This window comes from Dendropsophus ebraccatus, chromosome 2 (assembly GCF_027789765.1).
Source record: "Dendropsophus ebraccatus isolate aDenEbr1 chromosome 2, aDenEbr1.pat, whole genome shotgun sequence".
Taxonomy (NCBI): Eukaryota; Metazoa; Chordata; class Amphibia; order Anura; family Hylidae; genus Dendropsophus; species Dendropsophus ebraccatus.
The window spans coordinates 42,933,618-42,951,776 of record NC_091455.1 but is presented as its reverse complement, the minus strand read 5'-3'; the positions used below and the strand labels follow the sequence as shown (position 1 = coordinate 42,951,776).

The 18,159-nt window shown below is 42.9% G+C and overlaps 1 protein-coding gene across 2 annotated transcripts in view; it reads right to left on the bottom strand.

The window, feature by feature from the left end:
• The window catches only part of TPD52 (tumor protein D52), a 119,033-nt gene that overhangs the window by 75,189 nt on the left and 25,685 nt on the right, over positions 1 to 18,159 (bottom strand). For both annotated transcript variants that reach the window (XM_069957437.1, XM_069957436.1), the window contains exons 2-3: positions 5,658 to 5,764; positions 3,235 to 3,383 (exon numbers count right to left, since the gene is read on the bottom strand). In XM_069957437.1, coding sequence (XP_069813538.1) covers positions 3,235 to 3,383; positions 5,658 to 5,764 — 256 coding nt within the window. The remainder of the gene's footprint in view (positions 1 to 3,234; positions 3,384 to 5,657; positions 5,765 to 18,159) is intronic.

Sequence of the window (18,159 nt, the reverse complement as noted above, 5' to 3'; positions counted from 1 at the left end):
CCTGCTCCTCCATCATCATACTACTACCTCCATCATCCTCCTGCTCCTCCATCATCATACTACTACCCCTCTCATCCTCCTGCTCCTCCATCATCATACTACAACCCCTCTCATCCTCCTGCTCCTCCATCATACTACTACCTCCTTCATCATCCTCCTGCACCTCCAAGATCATACTACTACTCCATCATGATCATACTACCCATTCATCTTTCTGCCCTCCATCATCATAATACTACACCCTTTATCATCATATTACTACCCCCTTCATCCTCCTGCCCCTTCATCATATTACTACCCCTCCATCATCCTGCCCTTCTATCATCATAGTAGTACCCCTCTCATCCTTTTGCCCCTCATCAGCATACCAGTACCTCCCTTATCATTCTCCAGCCCCTCCATTTGTATTTAAAACAAAAAACAGCTATACCTACCTCACCTGCAAGGTTCCTCTAGTGCCCCAGCAACTCCTCTCCCTGCTGTGCTTGAGTGAGATTGCGAACGCCGGAAGGGGGCGGTGCTTCCCACGGCGGGGGTGGAGCTTCCCGGGACTACCTAGGACATGGTTTTGCCGGGGCTGTCTCCTCAGAGTCGGGCAGACCCGGCAAAACCATGTATTTATCCTGATGCAGCTGGGGGCCCACTGAGGACAGGCAGCATCATCCTATGGCTGTCTGGGGGCCCCAGCTGCTGGACAGGTAGTGGGAGTGGGGGAGGGGCCCACCAGAGGATCCTTCAGTGGCCCAGTCCGACACTATGTATGTTCATGTATTTGTCTGACCAGCCATTACCTCTCCTGAACCCAAACAAATCTTTGGCCAACAGTTATGGAAAAGGTACGGCTACCTGTACAGGATGATCCCTATGTAGTTCTAAATGCTGCCTTACTAGACTGGGAATTGGTGCAACACTGCAAATCCCACATGTTTTATGATATAAAATGTATTTTTATGTTTTAATGTGGAAATACTCTCCCTCCATTTTGTGTACTTTTGCTCAGCTGCTTTTTGTTAGGAAATAAATCCCAAGCGTTTCAAGGCCTGAAACTACAGGGGACATGACACAGAAGTGAACAGCGAGGTTTCCCAGCTCCAGGCTAATAAGAGTAATGATTCCAGCTCATGTGACACTGTAATAACACAAGCTTATTAACCAATTACTGCAGTCACACAATGCCGAGCCGCCAGCAGGGCTGGAAATGGCACAGACTTATCTGACCATCCGACAGTGAAATCAGATTAACCCCTGACGTCCACAGACACCAAGCAACAGAACCAAGTTCTATACCATTCCGTCTCAATCACATACTTTTTTGTCAGCAGTTTATATTCTTTTGGTCCTTTTATTTTTCAGCCATATATGGCTTAAAATTGAGGTTAAAAAATTGTGAACAGAAGCTTAAAAAGGGAAACTATCAGCAAGTTAGACAAATCTAACCTTCTTCATGTCTCTTACCGCCATCTTTGGCGCCGCTTTCATGTCGTTTGTTGTTTAAACCAGGGTCTAGTAAAGCTTTTTGGAGCACTAGGGGGCAGAGCACTGATCTTGTCCAATCCACTGATAATCATTACAGGGGAAGGATCAATGCTCTGGGTGCTGAGGCCCCCCAGTGCTCCAAAACAACCTTACTAGATTCTGGATTAGACTACAAACAGCACAGAAACGGCGCAGAGGATGAAGGCAAAAGTTACTTCAAGACTTACTTTCATCCTCAGCGCACTGTGTGCAATAGGGAGCTATCAGCAGGTTAGATTTGCCTTCCTTCGTTTTCTTTTAACGTGAAAGACATGGGAAGATAGCTAATGACAAGATAAGACAAATGATACATATCTTGTGGGGATGGTTTTTAACAGAGTTATAAGATCATGTTTTCCTTCAAAGCTGGAGAGTCATAGAGGCCATGCTGAGCTGATGGATACATGCCTCCTCTCCCCACCCCTTGCATGATTCATGTACACAGCCTTTTACATCTATCATGTAGGGAAGGGAGGAGGTGCTCATGCTGCTGCTCACCACCATCTCTATTACTCTTGAGCTTGAAGGGAAAACATGATTTTATAACCCTGCAAACAGACAGCAGTTAAGAGATTAGGTGTCATTTGTTTTATCTCCCCATAAGCTATCTGCAGCTCTGTGCATGATATACAGCTGACAGGTTACCTTTTTTTCTTTGTGTTTAAAGGAAAACAGTCAGCAATTTTGAGCCTTTATCGGCTGACAGACCAGGAGCGTAGCTAGGATTCACGGGCCCCATAGCAAAAAATTTTAAGGGGCCCCCATCCCCTAAGCACAGCACAAAGCACATATATATATCTGTATATATATGCTTTACTGCTGATGCACTGATAACCCCTGACCTCTGCACATTTTTTTTTCCTACTCTATTGCAGCAGCTAGAGAAAGGAGGTCAGAGGTTATCAGTGCAGTGAAGCAGAGAACTCTGTCTTGCCATAGTGACAGCCAGGACAGCAAAATATTTTTTTTTTTCGGTTATGGAAGTTCTGGTCGGATCAGTGGAGGATTGGTGAGGAGAGAAGAAAATATTTCTGTATTAATGTCATATTTAATGACATTTGCTGCTGGTTTTATTTCTTCTATCACTTTGGGATAAACCCTTTAAATTATTCCAGACTAAAAATTATTATGACTTCTATTTCATGATCATGTCAGAGCACTGCACTGAGCACTTTCACTAGCAGCCAGCAGTGTTGTCGTTTGGCTGGTCTCCCTGAGATCAGCGATCTGTTTCTCTTATGGCTCTACTAGGCATTGCTCCCACCTAGCCAGAATCCTGCTCCACACTGATGAGGGGCAACACCCTGAAACAGATGTATATGGATGGCTACCTGGCCTTGGTTTATCCCTTGTCATTACATTGACTTATAGGGCTTAATATGGTGGTTCTGGTGGTTTCCTAACAGGAGCTGCCCCCTGGCTGGGTCCTTCCCGGAGGGATATCTGGCTAGTCCTGTGTTTTGAGACTCTTCAATGAGGCTCCACGGGCTCCTCTTTTGCATATTCATGTTTCCCAGGGGGCAATGCACCTAGGACTCCACTGCATTGAGCGCTTTCACTAGCAGCCGGCAGTGTTGTCGTTTGGCTGGTCTCCCTGAGTTCAGCAATCTGTTTCTCTCATGATCATGTCATAGAAAGACAATAGAATTTAGCTCCTATTTTCTACACATCATTCAGCTGGGAAACATGGATAATAACAAATTGTAGAAATAAACATACATATTGGTGGAGGCCACATCCTGAAATCCTTTTGAAATATTTTGTTTCAGTTCCGCCAATGGGGTTACTCCAAGTTTCCTTTTGATTTCTGCTAGATGCCGCTCCTTTGCAGCTAAGACTTGACTGAGTGTTTGTATCTCCTCTTCTACCTAAAACAAGAAGAAATATACAATTACGACATAAGGTTAGCTTCCCACGTACCGACTCGCAGTGTTAATAATGCTGCGAGTCGGCTAGGTCCTGGCGACCGCTGCGTGTATGTAATTCTGCCGGCCGCTTAACCCCTTTTGTTGCCGCCCGGCTCCCGTTCTGTATACATTACCTGTCCTCACTGCACGGGGTCCCGGCGTACTGCTCTCCCGCCCGGCCAATAAGTGGCTGCGGCAGGGCAACACACTGATTGGCCGGACGGGAGAGCAGTACGCCGAGACCCCGTGCAGCGAGGACAAGTAATGTATACAGAGCGGTAGCGGGAGTCGGGCGGCAACAGAAGGGGTTAAGCGGCCGGCACAATCACATACACGGAGCGGTCGTTCAGACTGCTGCATGTATGTAGTGAAAGTGATCTGCCAGGACCTAGCCGACTCGGAGCGTTATTAACGCTGCAAGTCGGTACGTGTGAAGCTACCCTAAAACAGATTATTATAGACAATATACATAATAATAATTTTTCCTATTAAACCTCAATGGGAGGGTAATATTCTATGATCCAGGTGTAAAGTAGGTCATTATATTAAAGTGCATGTTTGGAGCTTGTCTGAATGAGGGTTTCCATCCATCTAATGTTATTTGCTAAATTATCCCAATTCCTTTACAAAATAATTATTCTTTTTTTTTTTTCTTTCTTTTTATAGCGCCAACTTATTTGGCAGCGCTGTACATGGTTGTCATTAATCAACCAGTCTCTGTCCGCATAAGGGCAATCTAAGGTTCCATTTACACAGAAAGATTATCTGATGGATTATCTGGCAAAGATTTGAAGCCAAAGCCAGGAATGGATTTGAAAAGAGGAGAAATCTCAGGCTTTCCTTTATGAGCTGATCTCTGTTTATAGTCTGTTTCTGGCTTTGGCTTCAAATCTTTGCCAGATAATCTGTCAGATAATCTGTGTAAATGGACCCTAAATCACAAACTAATCACAATCTAAATCTACCAATCAGTATTCTTTTTTTTTCTTCTTTTTTATTATTTTTGCAGAACAGAAAAAGAGCAATCAGAATGATCGAGCACTGATCGAGACTCACAGAAAACATGACAGTTACATAACTTACAATCGTAGGAGTAACCTCCCCCAGCGGAACATAGTAGACTATATATGATAATCAAAACCGGAGCCAACTTCCCTCTCAGAAATCTTCTCTTCCCGCTGTGACCAACTATAGCTCTTGATAATATTATAAGGTATTATGTTCTCAGTAATTGTCCAGTGTCTATGACAGTAACTGTCCAATTCTTCGATCATCCTACCTATGAAACTAACCCCTGACCCTAACCCCAACTTGCTGTCAGTTTGCAGATCAAACAGCAGTGCATACTTACGAGTGCGCTGCCGCTGTCATGCAGCATCCTATTAAGCAGCTGTATCTTCAGGCCCCACCTCCTCCGGCTGTCAATCAGTCTGGAGGAGGCAGGGCCTGAAGACAAAGCGGCTGCATGGGAATGTGGGAGAATAGGATGCCGGAGCACAGCTTGGGTAAGTATGTAATGCTGTGTCATCTGGAAACTGACAGTACACATATATGTATATCTGTGCCATCAGTTTCCAGGGCTGCACAAATGATACAAAGATCTTGTTGATTGGCGCTTGTTTGCAGACACCTGTGGCAAAGAAATCACATAATATAAAAAGGACCTTTCCCTTAGGATTGGGAGGCATTTTCCCATAACTACTTCTGACTTCTAAGGTATAGCCTCCAAACGTACAACATGGCCTCTTGATTCTTTCCCAACTGATGGTGGTGAAGAAAATGATGGAGCATGTTGGATTTCAGTTGCCTGATCCTTTTGTTTTTGGGGAGATAAGATGCCACCAGAGCTGTCTGGCAGTGGCTCATCCCTCCATTCTGAACACACGAATACTCAGCCAAGCTGAACAGTGTATGGTGTGAAAGAGATATAGCTGTCTAATGTAAAAGAGTAAAAAGTAAAATTTGCTAAACCCAAAATTAACAAATCAGCCTTCTACCTTTTTAGTCTTATAAAAGTAGTTCTTATTTCCTAAGGTTTCATTCTACATAGGACTCTGGAATGGAACAACCCAGGATCTCATTCAGGACTTTTGGGCAACATTTGGAAATCATAACTTTTTCAGGACTAAATAAAACAAACAGCCAATTTGTTAGATTCAAGTTCAGTCAACCGTACTGTAGATCCACTCAGCTCTAGCTATGGAGGCCTTTATAGGCAGATACACTGGGTTTTACCTTCTCAAGCTCTTTTCGTAAGTGTTCCTGTTCCTCCTCCGATAAGGTGTCTGTTACGGTAGCAGCCGCATCTTCTCCCTCTGGTACAGGTTCAGATTTTAGAAGATCTAGTAACAAATGTAAAAAAGGAAAAAAAAATGTAAAAATTAAAACATGTATACCAATATAGGAGTTTTATTGTTTATAATAGTAATATAAAAGGTGAATTTTTTGATATTGACTACCACTAATGCAAAAATAAAATACTAAATAAATTCATATTGAGCTACATATACATATTCATAGTACCAACTTACTACTTCATAATAAATCCCCAATAATTCACAGCCCATCATCTGCGCCATCCAAAAGCAAGGCTGTATTTTATTAGTATATAAAGAAAAAAAAAAATGTAAAAAAAAAAAAAAATGTAAAAAATAAAAATAAAAAAAAAAATTATATACTAAATCTACAGTCTATGCTTGCATTACATCACCAATAAATAAACAAAGTATTAAACCATTCAGTGATGCCAGACACAGTCTATCCATCCATAAAGTGGTGGCAGCTGAACACAAATATGTATTCATGAATTATACAGAAAAATTAAATCACCAGAGGCCACGACTTTCTAATGTATTCCTGGAGCGAACCCCAGGCGGATTATGCTCTTTAGTGTGAATATTTTTGAATATTTCGGGGGATGTGTAAAAAAATACATCATGCTTTCGGATTTTTAAATAAAAGTTTAGATATTGTATGTACACTTTGTATGTATGTCATTTTCCGTATTTCAAGAACAGTGGTCATCAACTTGTGGCTTTTTAGCAGCAAAAAATACAACTTGCAGCATACCTAGGCGAAGAGCCCCAGGGCTTTAGAAGAAGAGGCAGCTAGAAGCAACATTAGTAGATAGGTCGGTAACTGTTATTGAAGCCATTTTGTTAGTGGACATTGCAAACCTATTGCTGAAACTTTTTTTTTTTTTTTTTGTGGTAATCATTGACCAACAAAGGTTATAACTAAGGAGAACATTAAGAAATGCAAATGGAGCAAACCAGACTGACCCCTTCCACACTCAGAGCAATGTATAAATCAAGAATCCATAAGATGATAAAAGTCAAGAAGAAACAGAGGATTAATCCATGCCTGCACATAAAAGAAATCACTATATAGCTAATATAATAATTAAAAAAAACAAACACAAAAAGTCCTAAACAATCAACTTTATCTATTCAATGGACCCCAACAAATTATATAAAATGAAAGGCTGCGGAGGTTAAGATGATTTTTACTACACAGGATGCCATACGGCATGAAAAAAAAATATTCTAAAACTTGTATGTATGTATGTACTTGAACGTACTGGCAATTTACCGTCGTAGGTTTGGGCCATCTAAGGGAACAACTGATGTACAGTATGTCTATCGTATAAGAACTTCAACATTGTCATGTAATAATCAGAACTATATCAACCTTATGAATATCTATCATATATGTAAGTAGGCATCCTATATAGATTTTACACCAAAATTTGACAAATCCAAATCTAATGAATCGTATGTCAGTAACTTTAGTCGTTCTGCTATCCAAGAGTCTGAAATGTGACAGTCCAAGGAGTCTTACTCCAAATTCCGTTGGGGCATTGACTATGGACAATTTATTAGACTCAGGTTTGGTGAATCTATAGATTGATTAACCTCTACATCTATAGGCTCTGTTGCCACAGTGTAAAAATAAGGGCAAACAACGGCCATTGTTGCAAAGCATTTCATTGTGGGAACATAGCCATATACTAAACTGTAAAATTATAATATATATATAGTGCCAACATATTCCATGGCACTGCGAGTCTGACACCAGTCAAACCAGCCCCTGTCCCATTGGAGCTCACAATCTAAGTTCCAATTGAATCCATCCGTACATTGGTTATTTTGGAGGCTTACCAAAGGATAACTGTCCCAAAACTGTAGAGCATGGAGCGATAAATTGCAGTCAAAACACCCATAAATATGGGAATATATTCAGAGCTTATTACAGCTACTAATATTTTAGGTCAAGAAGTGATTACTGGGCATATATTATTCTGGACGTCACACCAATAAAATACATTATAATCTTACAATATCAAGTCAGAACTTACAATAAGTATGGATTTCATTCACCCTCTAAGATTATAATATAATATATTCTCCTAATCGGAGCATAAAGAGCTCCTTTAAGGAAATATTATAGATTTTTTGGCATTGCAAAGGTCACTATTATATGGTGGAACACACCTCCTGCCAATTTCATAGGCATCAAAGAGGAAAAAAAAAGAAAATGTTACCAGTGCTAAAACGAGTTGGTGAATCCGGAGGAGTGTTACTCAGCCGAGGCGACAGGAAGAGATAATTCCTATTGACTCCACAGTCAAAATTGAAAGGTGACTTGTAGTCATCTTGTAGATCAAAATCCTTAGAATCCATTAGAGCGGATTGTCCTAGAGGATCATTGTCTCCGAATACAGAAGATAACCCTTTCCTTCAGATGTCCTCCAGCAAATCACTTCTCTTCTGATGCTACAGAAATAGATTTTTATATCTATTGACCAAGGCCACAATGCATCCTGTGATTGAAGTGAAGATCCATCCCAGCTCACATGACTGCGGCACCAGCTATCAATCAGTTACTTCCCTGTGTCCTGCCTAGACTGGGCTTGGCTTACTGGGGTAAAAGGTAAAACTCTGCCCCACTTGTCTCGACATTCCTGATATGGTGCAAGAGGAGGAAAAAAAAAAAAAAAAGTTTCTCTCTTACTTCTGAGATGCAACGTCAGGCTACGTCTTCTCTGTGTGCTCTCCAGCCAACGTGGAGCAATGGTTCGAGAGAAGGGAAAAAAAATAAAAAATCACTGCACACATTTCATTTAGTAAAAATATCGGCTGATCTCACATGCAAAACCTGGACCCTGTTAATCTTCTAGGGCACAAACAGATTACTGGGCGATATTGTTTGGTGCACACCATCTGTGCTCTAACAGGCACTGGCTGGCTGAGGATGTGTGGGGACCCTCTGTGTGCTTCACTGTCCTCCAAATACTAGAAATGTTGATAGAAATAGCCATAGAGCTACAAACCATCTCCAGCAAGGACGTACACCGGATGCCCTGGAGCAAAGTGCTTTTCAATCAATGCATTACTTAATGCATCCTGGTCCTGCAAACCTCAGAGCCTTGGGAATGATCTGTCTCTTAGGCTGGAGCCCTGCGGATAATGCTCAGCGGTGTTAGGTGACAGCCATTAGCCGCTGACCTGGTTTTCCAGGCCACTTGGAGGAGCTGCAGTACAGGCCATGAGCAGTGTAAACAATAGTAATGTGTAACATATGGAGGAAAGTGGGAACACGTGTACGGACTCGGCACCTTCGCTACTATTCAATAAGCTTTCAGCGCTGTAATAAATACAATTATCACATTAGCACTTGTTTTTGCTTCTGGGAGATAAATTATTCTTGTTGGATGCAGTTTCCCTTAGTAAATCTTGTAGACACCTGCGATTGTTTAGCAAGTAAAAGAGGCAGGTAAAAAATGGGAAAGTTCACATATGGCACAGATTTCTTTACAGCAAATTATAGCAAGTAGAGACGGGAGAAAGAAGTACTTGACGTGGCGGCTCTTACTTGGGCATCAGCAATATTACAAGCAAATGAATATTAGCATAAAAAATATATAAGAAATTAATGCTGAATGGCCTTTAGTACTTCTAAGGGTCAACGCGGGGCCTGTGGTTTAGTGTTCGGGGTAGTTGTCCCTGTCCCTGTAATTGCATATACATTCCATGGCATACTATGCCAATAGCATAGCACACCATAGAAAGAGTAGCTGGCAGCAGCTACATCTTTAGTCTTAGCCCAGGCTTCTGCCAGTGGATGATGAGCCACATGTTGACTGGTAAGAAGTGGGCACCAAGAAAAGGCAGGCTAAAGGGGTGGTTTTGGGAAGCACAGGATATAAAGTGACTTGTAAAATGGCAGAGAATGGGTCTGACTTGAGGTAGGTTATAGGGGTAATATGTGGAAGGACAAGACACAGATAGACGAAAGGGTCTTAATAGAAAAGAGCAGTAGGTGAGGAAGTAGCAGGACATCGGAGAGCATAGGTTGTATGAATAAAGTTGAGTTAGACAGGATAGTAGGACGTCACAATAAGGAATAAGGGTATAAAGTGTCACTGTTGTTTCAATAAACATTTTGACATGTCAAAAGTTTTGATTGGTCCAGGTCTGAGTGTTCAGATCCATGAGAACTAGCTGGGAGAAGACCACACTATGTCCCCTTGTGAGTCAGGCTTCTAATGCAAGTCTATGGAGACCGACCCTTTTTACTGACACAGATTGGGGTGCAGACCTGCAGCATGGTCCTCTCCCTGCTTGTTCTCTCGATCGGTACGGGTCTGAACACTCATACCTGGACCCATCAAAACTTTTGATATATCAAAACTTTTATTTAAAACAATAGTGACACTTTAAAAGGTAAAGAACAGAAAGTTAATGGGTTTAATAAGGGACTGGTAGAATAAGTATTGTGTCCTATAAACCATAGACCATTAGCACTCCAAGTCCACTCCAAGTTATGTGCAATTTCTTGCAATGCGTGATGGCACCACCGGTCAGCCAATCCCAGGATTACTAGAACTTATCTTGTATGACCAGTGGATTCAGTCCATCTAGTATTTAAATTATAAATTATAAATAAATTTTATATTCTGTGTTGGCAGATTGCAAACACAATGTGAATATGCATCAATTGTCCAGTGATGGTAGAAGAGAATACACTAAAGTATGAACAGAACTTTGTTTTGCTGGTTGCTGCCTGCATCTGTCATGGAGTTTTCCTCATAGGAAACAATCAGTTCAGGGCTTCCCATCTGTGGTCACTTTCGACTGACCATGTAAAAGTCTGGGAGCTCACGCATGTTCCTGACTTCCCAAGAAGCCAAACAGGAAAGGAACTAGTAAGGTAAACATCACCAACTGGGAACTTCAAGGGTATTAGGAGCAAATAGTCTGCCACAGGGTGTATGCATGTCTATGATAAGAGGAAGGATTGTTTCCCTTCAGGAGTAGGACTCTGGCAAAAACTGTAAGACTGTGGTATCATAATGAGAGCTCAGTATCCCACGTGCCCTAAGAAACAAACAATGCCTTTCTTATATTGCCATGAAATAAAGATGGGACATTAGCATTATATATTAGATAAGAGGGATGCGGATAAGGCACATTCTATCCCCGATCAGATCAGAGCAAATGTACTATTGGGAGAATCTTATAACCAGAAAGTTCTCACCAGCTCTATTACACGCTGCTATATACTACCACAGTAAGAGTTCTACCAGATTTAATAGCATGTAACATTAGACATTCATACTCAAAAGTCAATGTTAACAACATCCTTTCAACTTAAAGGGGAACTCCATATAAGAAAAAAATGTTGTCTATTAAAAGTACATTAAAAGCTATATAGATGTGTCTATACAATGTATTATCGTATCTGTGCGGTTCTGCCACACTGGTAGCTGATAGAAATCCAGGAAGAGAATAAAAATGGCCTCTGTGCCAATTCCCATTGTCTCCTGCTCCCACCGTTCTCCCACCTTAGGAGACAAATATTCCATGTCTCTGTCTCACATTGTGTGTGTTTGCTGAGCACAGGCTGATGATGCAGACAGGGGGCAGGGCGTGATGTCACAGGAGGTGGGGCTGGATCCCCCAATCCCCTGAGTGATTCACCATCTCTGACCGGCCAGAAGCAGGTGCAGCAAGGACTGTTCACTGTAATAAACAGCTGAGGGAAAGCAATGCATTGTGGAACCAGTACTGCATTCTGGGAACTGTTTAACCAGGAAGTACAGAAACACAATACAGTACACCCCCCCCCCCCCCCATACAAATGGATTTTTGGTAGTTTCAAAATTGGGATAGATAGGTAAGTAATGCATTATGCTTCTGCAGAAGTTTCATTTTTTTAACCTCTACCTGGAGTTCCCCTTTAAAGGCCTTTTACACGGAGCATCTATTGGTTAACCTATTGGCCTGTTGATCTATTGATGAGCCTCTCGTTCGTTGATGGCTGAAATTGTGCAGCCCTAAAAATCAGCAACAATCTCCCCACGTAGACAGAGGATATGATGCTGACAGTAAGGGAAGTGATAGTCTGCATGCTCAGTGTCCCTCCAGTGCCCTGTGTCCCCCAGTGTCCCTCTGCCATCATCCTCTCCAGCAGCGACAGCCCGCACAGCTCTGGGAGTTGGGTCGTGACATCACCATGTTATCCAGGAAGTGACATCACCATGTTATCCAGGAAGTGAAGCCTTGATGCAGTAGTAACTGCAGGGAAAAAAAGCACTGTGTGTATTTCCTGTAATTTGTATAACGTTTGGGGGGGAATTCAATACTTAAATAAAAAATGTTGCCGGACTTCTCCTTTAAATAGCCTGTAGCAGGAGACAATGACAGCAAGCCATGTTGACTTGGCCAGGACTTTGAGATTTAGAGCTAGGATTTAGAGCTTCTCCTGGATGAATGAATGCCTACCTATGCTAGGGTTGCACTTTGGGGAATGCACTTTGTACAAATCTGTATGCAGTATACTCCCCCTAATGTTGACTGCAAACGTCTAGAATGGTGTAATTTTCTCATGATGGTAATAGCATGCTGCTAGGATATGACATACTGAAACATGGGGTCCTAAAGCTAGGATGCTCATCACAAATGCTTAGACAAAGGAGACCTTCTGTTCGTCCGCAATGGGCTGCAGATGAGTATAGTCTGCCATAGAGAAGTTTTCTGGGCTACTGATTGATGGGTCTGAGCTTGGAGCTGCTCTACCCACTACACAGTGTAAGAAGCAAACTGCTTGCAGACCCGTTCACTATGTATTAGAGGCGCAGAAGAGCAACTGATGACCTGTCATGAGGATAGGCCAGGCTTGCCCTAAGATAAACATATATCACCCATCTACAGGATAAGGTGCTAAGTGATAGCTGGGAATCTCACTACTGGGACCTCCATAGACATTGACAGGAGTAGCAGAACACTAGCTCAGCCAACATCAAATGGAGGACACGGGACCCCTGTTCTTGTGATTGGTGAAGGTCCCAGTGACTCATATCACGTATCATTTGGATATCTTGGGACAACTCATGAATGAAAACTAAAGGAAAACTCCAATGGAAAAAAAAACATAGCACAGAGTAATGGCACGTGCTCTCTATCATCAAAAACCTTTCTGCTCCCCACACCAAATCAAATGTGTTGGCTGTACGCTAATCACATTTTCCCATATACATGTCAATCGTAAAATTCTTAAACTCTACGTTCCATCCCTGTGTTAGAAAATATTAAAAACAATAGCAAGAGGAGTGATGCAACAGAGAGTGCAAGAAAGGAGTCATCCACCATTGAAACATATAATACAATGCAATTGCCAATAAAATATATATGATTGTGAATGACTCCATTTAGATAGTAGATAATTTGTTGTTTTAACAGTTCATTTGCGCCACAGACTGTACAAGGGATTAATATTTATATACATCAGTGTTTCCCAAGCGGGGTGCTGCGGCACACTGGGGTGGCGGGAGAACCTTCCAGGGGTTCCACGGGATCCCCCAGTGGGAATTGTGACACTGTCACTTTAATATCCCTAGAAGCTGCGACCGTGCAGCTTCTAGGGATGCACAGATCAGTTTGATGTTCCGCCCGTTCACACAGTGAGCGGGGGAACATTCAATGGAGCAGAATGTAGGAGCAGCACCTGTCAGCGTCCTGCATCTACATATAATCCCATAGGCCGCCAACACTTTACACAGCTTATGACACTCTGGGACGTGACCTCTCCTGCAGGCGTGATGATGTGAGTCATCACGTCTGCCAAAGGTCCCGTCTCCGTGGCTAGCAAGATGGAGCCCGAAGAGGAAGGAGAGCTGCTCCCAGCAGCCACACAGCCCGGATTAGGTGAGTATGATGTTTTTTTTTTTGTTTTTATTGGTGCACAGCAGGTGGGGGCACAGCATGGGGGACATTATTACTAAAGGCAGAGCAGGGAGGGGGGCATTTATACTGAGGGGGACAGCATGGGGGACATTATTACTAAAGGCAGAGCAGGGAGGGGGGCATTTATACTGAGGGGGAAAAGCATGGGGGACATTATTATGATGAAAGGCACACTAGGGGGTAGATTATTACTATATGGAGGGCACATTTAGGGGCATTATTACTATGTGGGGGCACAGCATGGGGCATTATTAGTATAAGGGGCACATCAGGGGGAATTTTTATTGTGTGGGGGTACATAGCAGTTTGGGAGGCTATAGGAGAGAGAAAGGGAAGCAAGTTGCTAGAAATGTGCGGAGCCTAAGTTGTCTGTCTGGCAGGTTCTGAAGAAATGAATTGTAGCTGGAAGAAATCATCACAGTGGTCTGGACCGGATGGAGAAGAAAAGGGAAAGCAACATCTCGGATCATAGAAGACGCCACCTGTGAGTCACTAAATGACGGTTTTTATATTGTGTAGGACATTATTTAGTATTAGTATTTAGGGTGCCCTGAGATAATTTTTTTTTCTAAGGGGTGCCCCAAGGTGGAAAAGGTTTGGAAGCACTGACATACATTATGGTGCATTATGGTATATACACCCTCCTTTTGCTTAGCATTTGTATATCCATCCCTGTGTTGTAGACCCTTGGCCCTCCACTGTTGCAAAACTACAATTCCCATCATGCCTGGACAGCCAATGGCTGTCCAGGCATGATAGGAATTGTAGTTTTGCAACAGCTGGAGGGCCGAAGGTTTCCCATCCCTGTTGTAGACAATTTAATTTTCCATTTCTTTGCAAAGATCCAAAAAATGTTAAAATAATCAAACTAAGTGAACGATCCAAGCATTCAAAGAACAGTTAAGATTGATCGCTTGCTATTATGTCATTATGTAAATGAGCAGTTCACAGCAAAGCGACCGGAGTGTCTGTAAATAAGGCTGGAAAATTACAGGATGTGTCTGGTAAGCCAGCAGGATGTGGGCAGCTCCAGCATGGGGTTTGGCTAAGCGCTGTATAAACGTCTTATTTGTTCCCAATAGTTACCTGTGTTTACTTAGCTCACAGTCCTTGCATTAGCTCACAGCAGCATGTCAGTACACCTGTACTGCACTGACCTGTCAGACACCAGCTGTGCACTAAGATAGTTTACGTAGAAAGAAGACTGTCCATAGTCCACTTTTTTTTCCCTAAAAAAAAATATATATATACACTCACCGGCCACTTTATTAGGTACACCATGCTAGTAACGGGTTGGACCCCCTTTTGCCTTCAGAACTGCCTCAATTCTTGGTGGCATAGATACAACAAGGTGCTGGAAGCATTCCTCAGAGATTTTGGTCCATATTGACATGATGACATCACACAGTTGCCGCAGATTTGTCGGCTGCACATCCATGATGCGAATCTCCCTTTCCACCACATCCCAAAGATGCTCTATTGGATTGAGATCTGCTGACTGTGGAGGTCATTTGAGTACAGTGAACTTATTGTCATGTTCAAGAAACCAGTCTGAGATGATTCTAGCTTTAGGACATGGCGCATTATCCTGCTGAAAGTAGCCATCAGATGTTGGGTACATTGTGGTCATAAAGGGATGGACATGGTCAGCAACAATACTCAGGTAGGCTGTGGCGTTGCAACGATGCTCAATTGGTACCAAGGGGCCCAAAGAGTGCCAAGAAAATATTCCCCACACCATGACACCACCACCACCAGCCTGAACCGTTGATACAAGACAGGATGGATCCATGCTTTCATGTTGTTGATGCCAAATTCTGACCCTACCATCCGAATTTCGCAGCAGAAATCGAGACTCATCAGACCAGGCAACGTTTTTCCAATCTTCTACTGTCCAATTTCGATGAGCTTGTGCAAATTGTAGCCTCAGTTTCCTGTTCTTAGCTGAAAGGAGTGGCACCCGCTGTGGTCTTCTGCGGCTGTAGCCCATCTGCCTCAAAGTTCGACGTACTGTGCGTTCAGAGATGCTCTTCTGCCTACCTTGGTTGTAACGGTTGGCTATTTGAGTCACTGTTGCCTTTCTATCAGCTCGAACCAGTCTGCCCATTCTCCTCTGGCATCAACAAGGCATTTCCGCCCACAAAACTGCCGCTCACTGGATGTTTTTTCTTTTTCGGACCATTCTCTGTAAACCCTAGAGATGGTTGTGCGTGAAAATCCCAGTAGATCAGCAGTTTCTGAAATACTTAGACCAGCCCTTCTGGCACCAACAACCATGCCACGTTCAGAGGCACTCAAATCACCTTTCTTCCCCATACTGATGCTCGGTTTGAACTGCAGGAGATTGTCTTGACCATGTCTACATGCCTAAATGCACTGAGTTACCAACATGTGATTGGCTGATTAGAAATTAAGTAAATCTATATCTATCTTATGCTTGGAACAAGGTCACAAGCCCAGGCAAAAGCTTTAGTTGTCCAGCCATGATGGAAATTGTAGTTTTGCAACAGCTGGAGGGCAGCAAGTTTGCCACCTGTGTTTCATACAGTCCATAATTATAGCTGCAGCCACTGGCCAATTGCTAGAGATAAAGCAAATCATTTCTGTCTCTAATAGCTCTATTACATGGGCAGATTATGTCAAAGCTGGTTGATCATGGGGGGGAAGCTCACTTCTGACAGGTTTAAAAATCATTGGCCGTCAGCTGGACAACTCCCTGAGTGATTAGGGGGAGGGGGCAACGACTACGGATTAAAGCAAAGTGTCCTATCCGTACAATCATTGTGTCGTGAAATAGCCTATGTAAAGTAGCATGGATTTAGAAGATCTATGCTTGCTTACAGAGCCTAATACACGCCTAGGAGATTGGCTCCGATTTAGCATGTAAATTCTTTGGGCGAACGGCAGAATTCGGCTGCAAATATCATTGAGTCTGTGGAATGGGCGGAACCTCAATCGGAAGCCGCCCAGCAGAGTCCAATTAAAATCTCCATGGGAATTCCATAGTGTGCGCATTGCCTTAGAAGATCATGCTTTTTTCCAACCTCAAGTGTCACAGAGATGCTGCTGAGCGGGAGCATGCACGCCTCCTCGCTTCCCCACCCTTCTCTGCCCTGCATTATAGGGTGCATTCACACTACGTGTACTCCCGCTTGCACATCTGGCCTTCCCATAATCTCCATTCTATGGTCTGGCAGATTCTGCCATCAGCCCAAAGAATTGACATGTTAATTCTTTTTTGGGCGGATGGACGAATCTGCCTGAATAAAATTAAGCCAATGGGATGGGCAGATCTTCAAGCAGGAGCGCAGGGGGGCTGAGCGCAAGGAATCCACCGCAGCTTATCTGTGCGGATTCCATAGTGTGAATGTGCCCTTAATGTATAAGGTTTAGCTTCCAGTGCTGGAGTCAATCATGTAGGGCAAAGAGGGGTAGGGGTAGGTGCATACTGCAGCTCAGCCCAGCTTTGTATAATTTTTTGTCTCTCTCTATCAAATATCTCCAAGTGTCTGCTGCTTTGAATAAGATGTAGAGCTGACAGATTTCCTTTAAAGAGGTTTTTTCTTATATATAACGTTAAGACAGATGCCTATAATATGTCATTCTGATTGGTTAAAGGGGTTATTCAGCGCTACAAAAACATGGCCACTTTTTCCCCTCTCTTCAGATTGGGTAGGTTTCAAACTCAGTTCCATTGAAGTGAATAGAGCTTAATTGCAAACCACACCTGACCTGGAGACAAGAGAGGGTGAAAAGTGGCCATGTTTTTGTAGCTCTGGATAACCCCTCTAAGGTCTGGGTACTGCAGCTGCTATGCAATGTCTTGATGATGAAAACCCATCAGGATATGCGAGCTGGAGCCTCTGCTATTATGGGGATTGGCCTATGTGATAGTGACAAACTGGAACAAAAGGACAATAGGAATATAAAGGAACTAAAATTATAGTAAAATATAGAACAAACAACATCTTAAACCATGGTGCAGAAGCAATGAATACAAGAAACAATCACTGGTTAGTGGCTGGAAAAAGCTTCGTATGTAGTTGGTAGTAGAGAGGTCAAGATGTGACAAGCTTGAGGATACCAATAAAATCATAAGTAATAGCAGAGTTGACAGACGGCCAGGTGCTAGACAGAGCAAAGCATTCACCTGAGATAGCCGCCTATTCCACCTGGGTGTGGATCCAGCCCTGGGCTCTCAAGTCTGTTCATCTATGGGGGATGGGAAATTCCTTCCCCCATGGAAGAACTGCCAAGCCTTGCAAGTATAGGGATCCGGTAGTAAAGGTGTTGGGAGTGTGGGCTCTGGGTAGAACTCTGATATTGGTAGCAGTGATGTAAAATGATAAAATCAGCAACATACAAAGTCATATAATTATACCAAGTGTATACTGCTCCGACAGGTATATAAGCACAGGCTCACAAACATCTCTCATACTTGCTGGAACATTTCTTTGCAGGTTACTGCTACCAGGCTGGGACTTCACCAC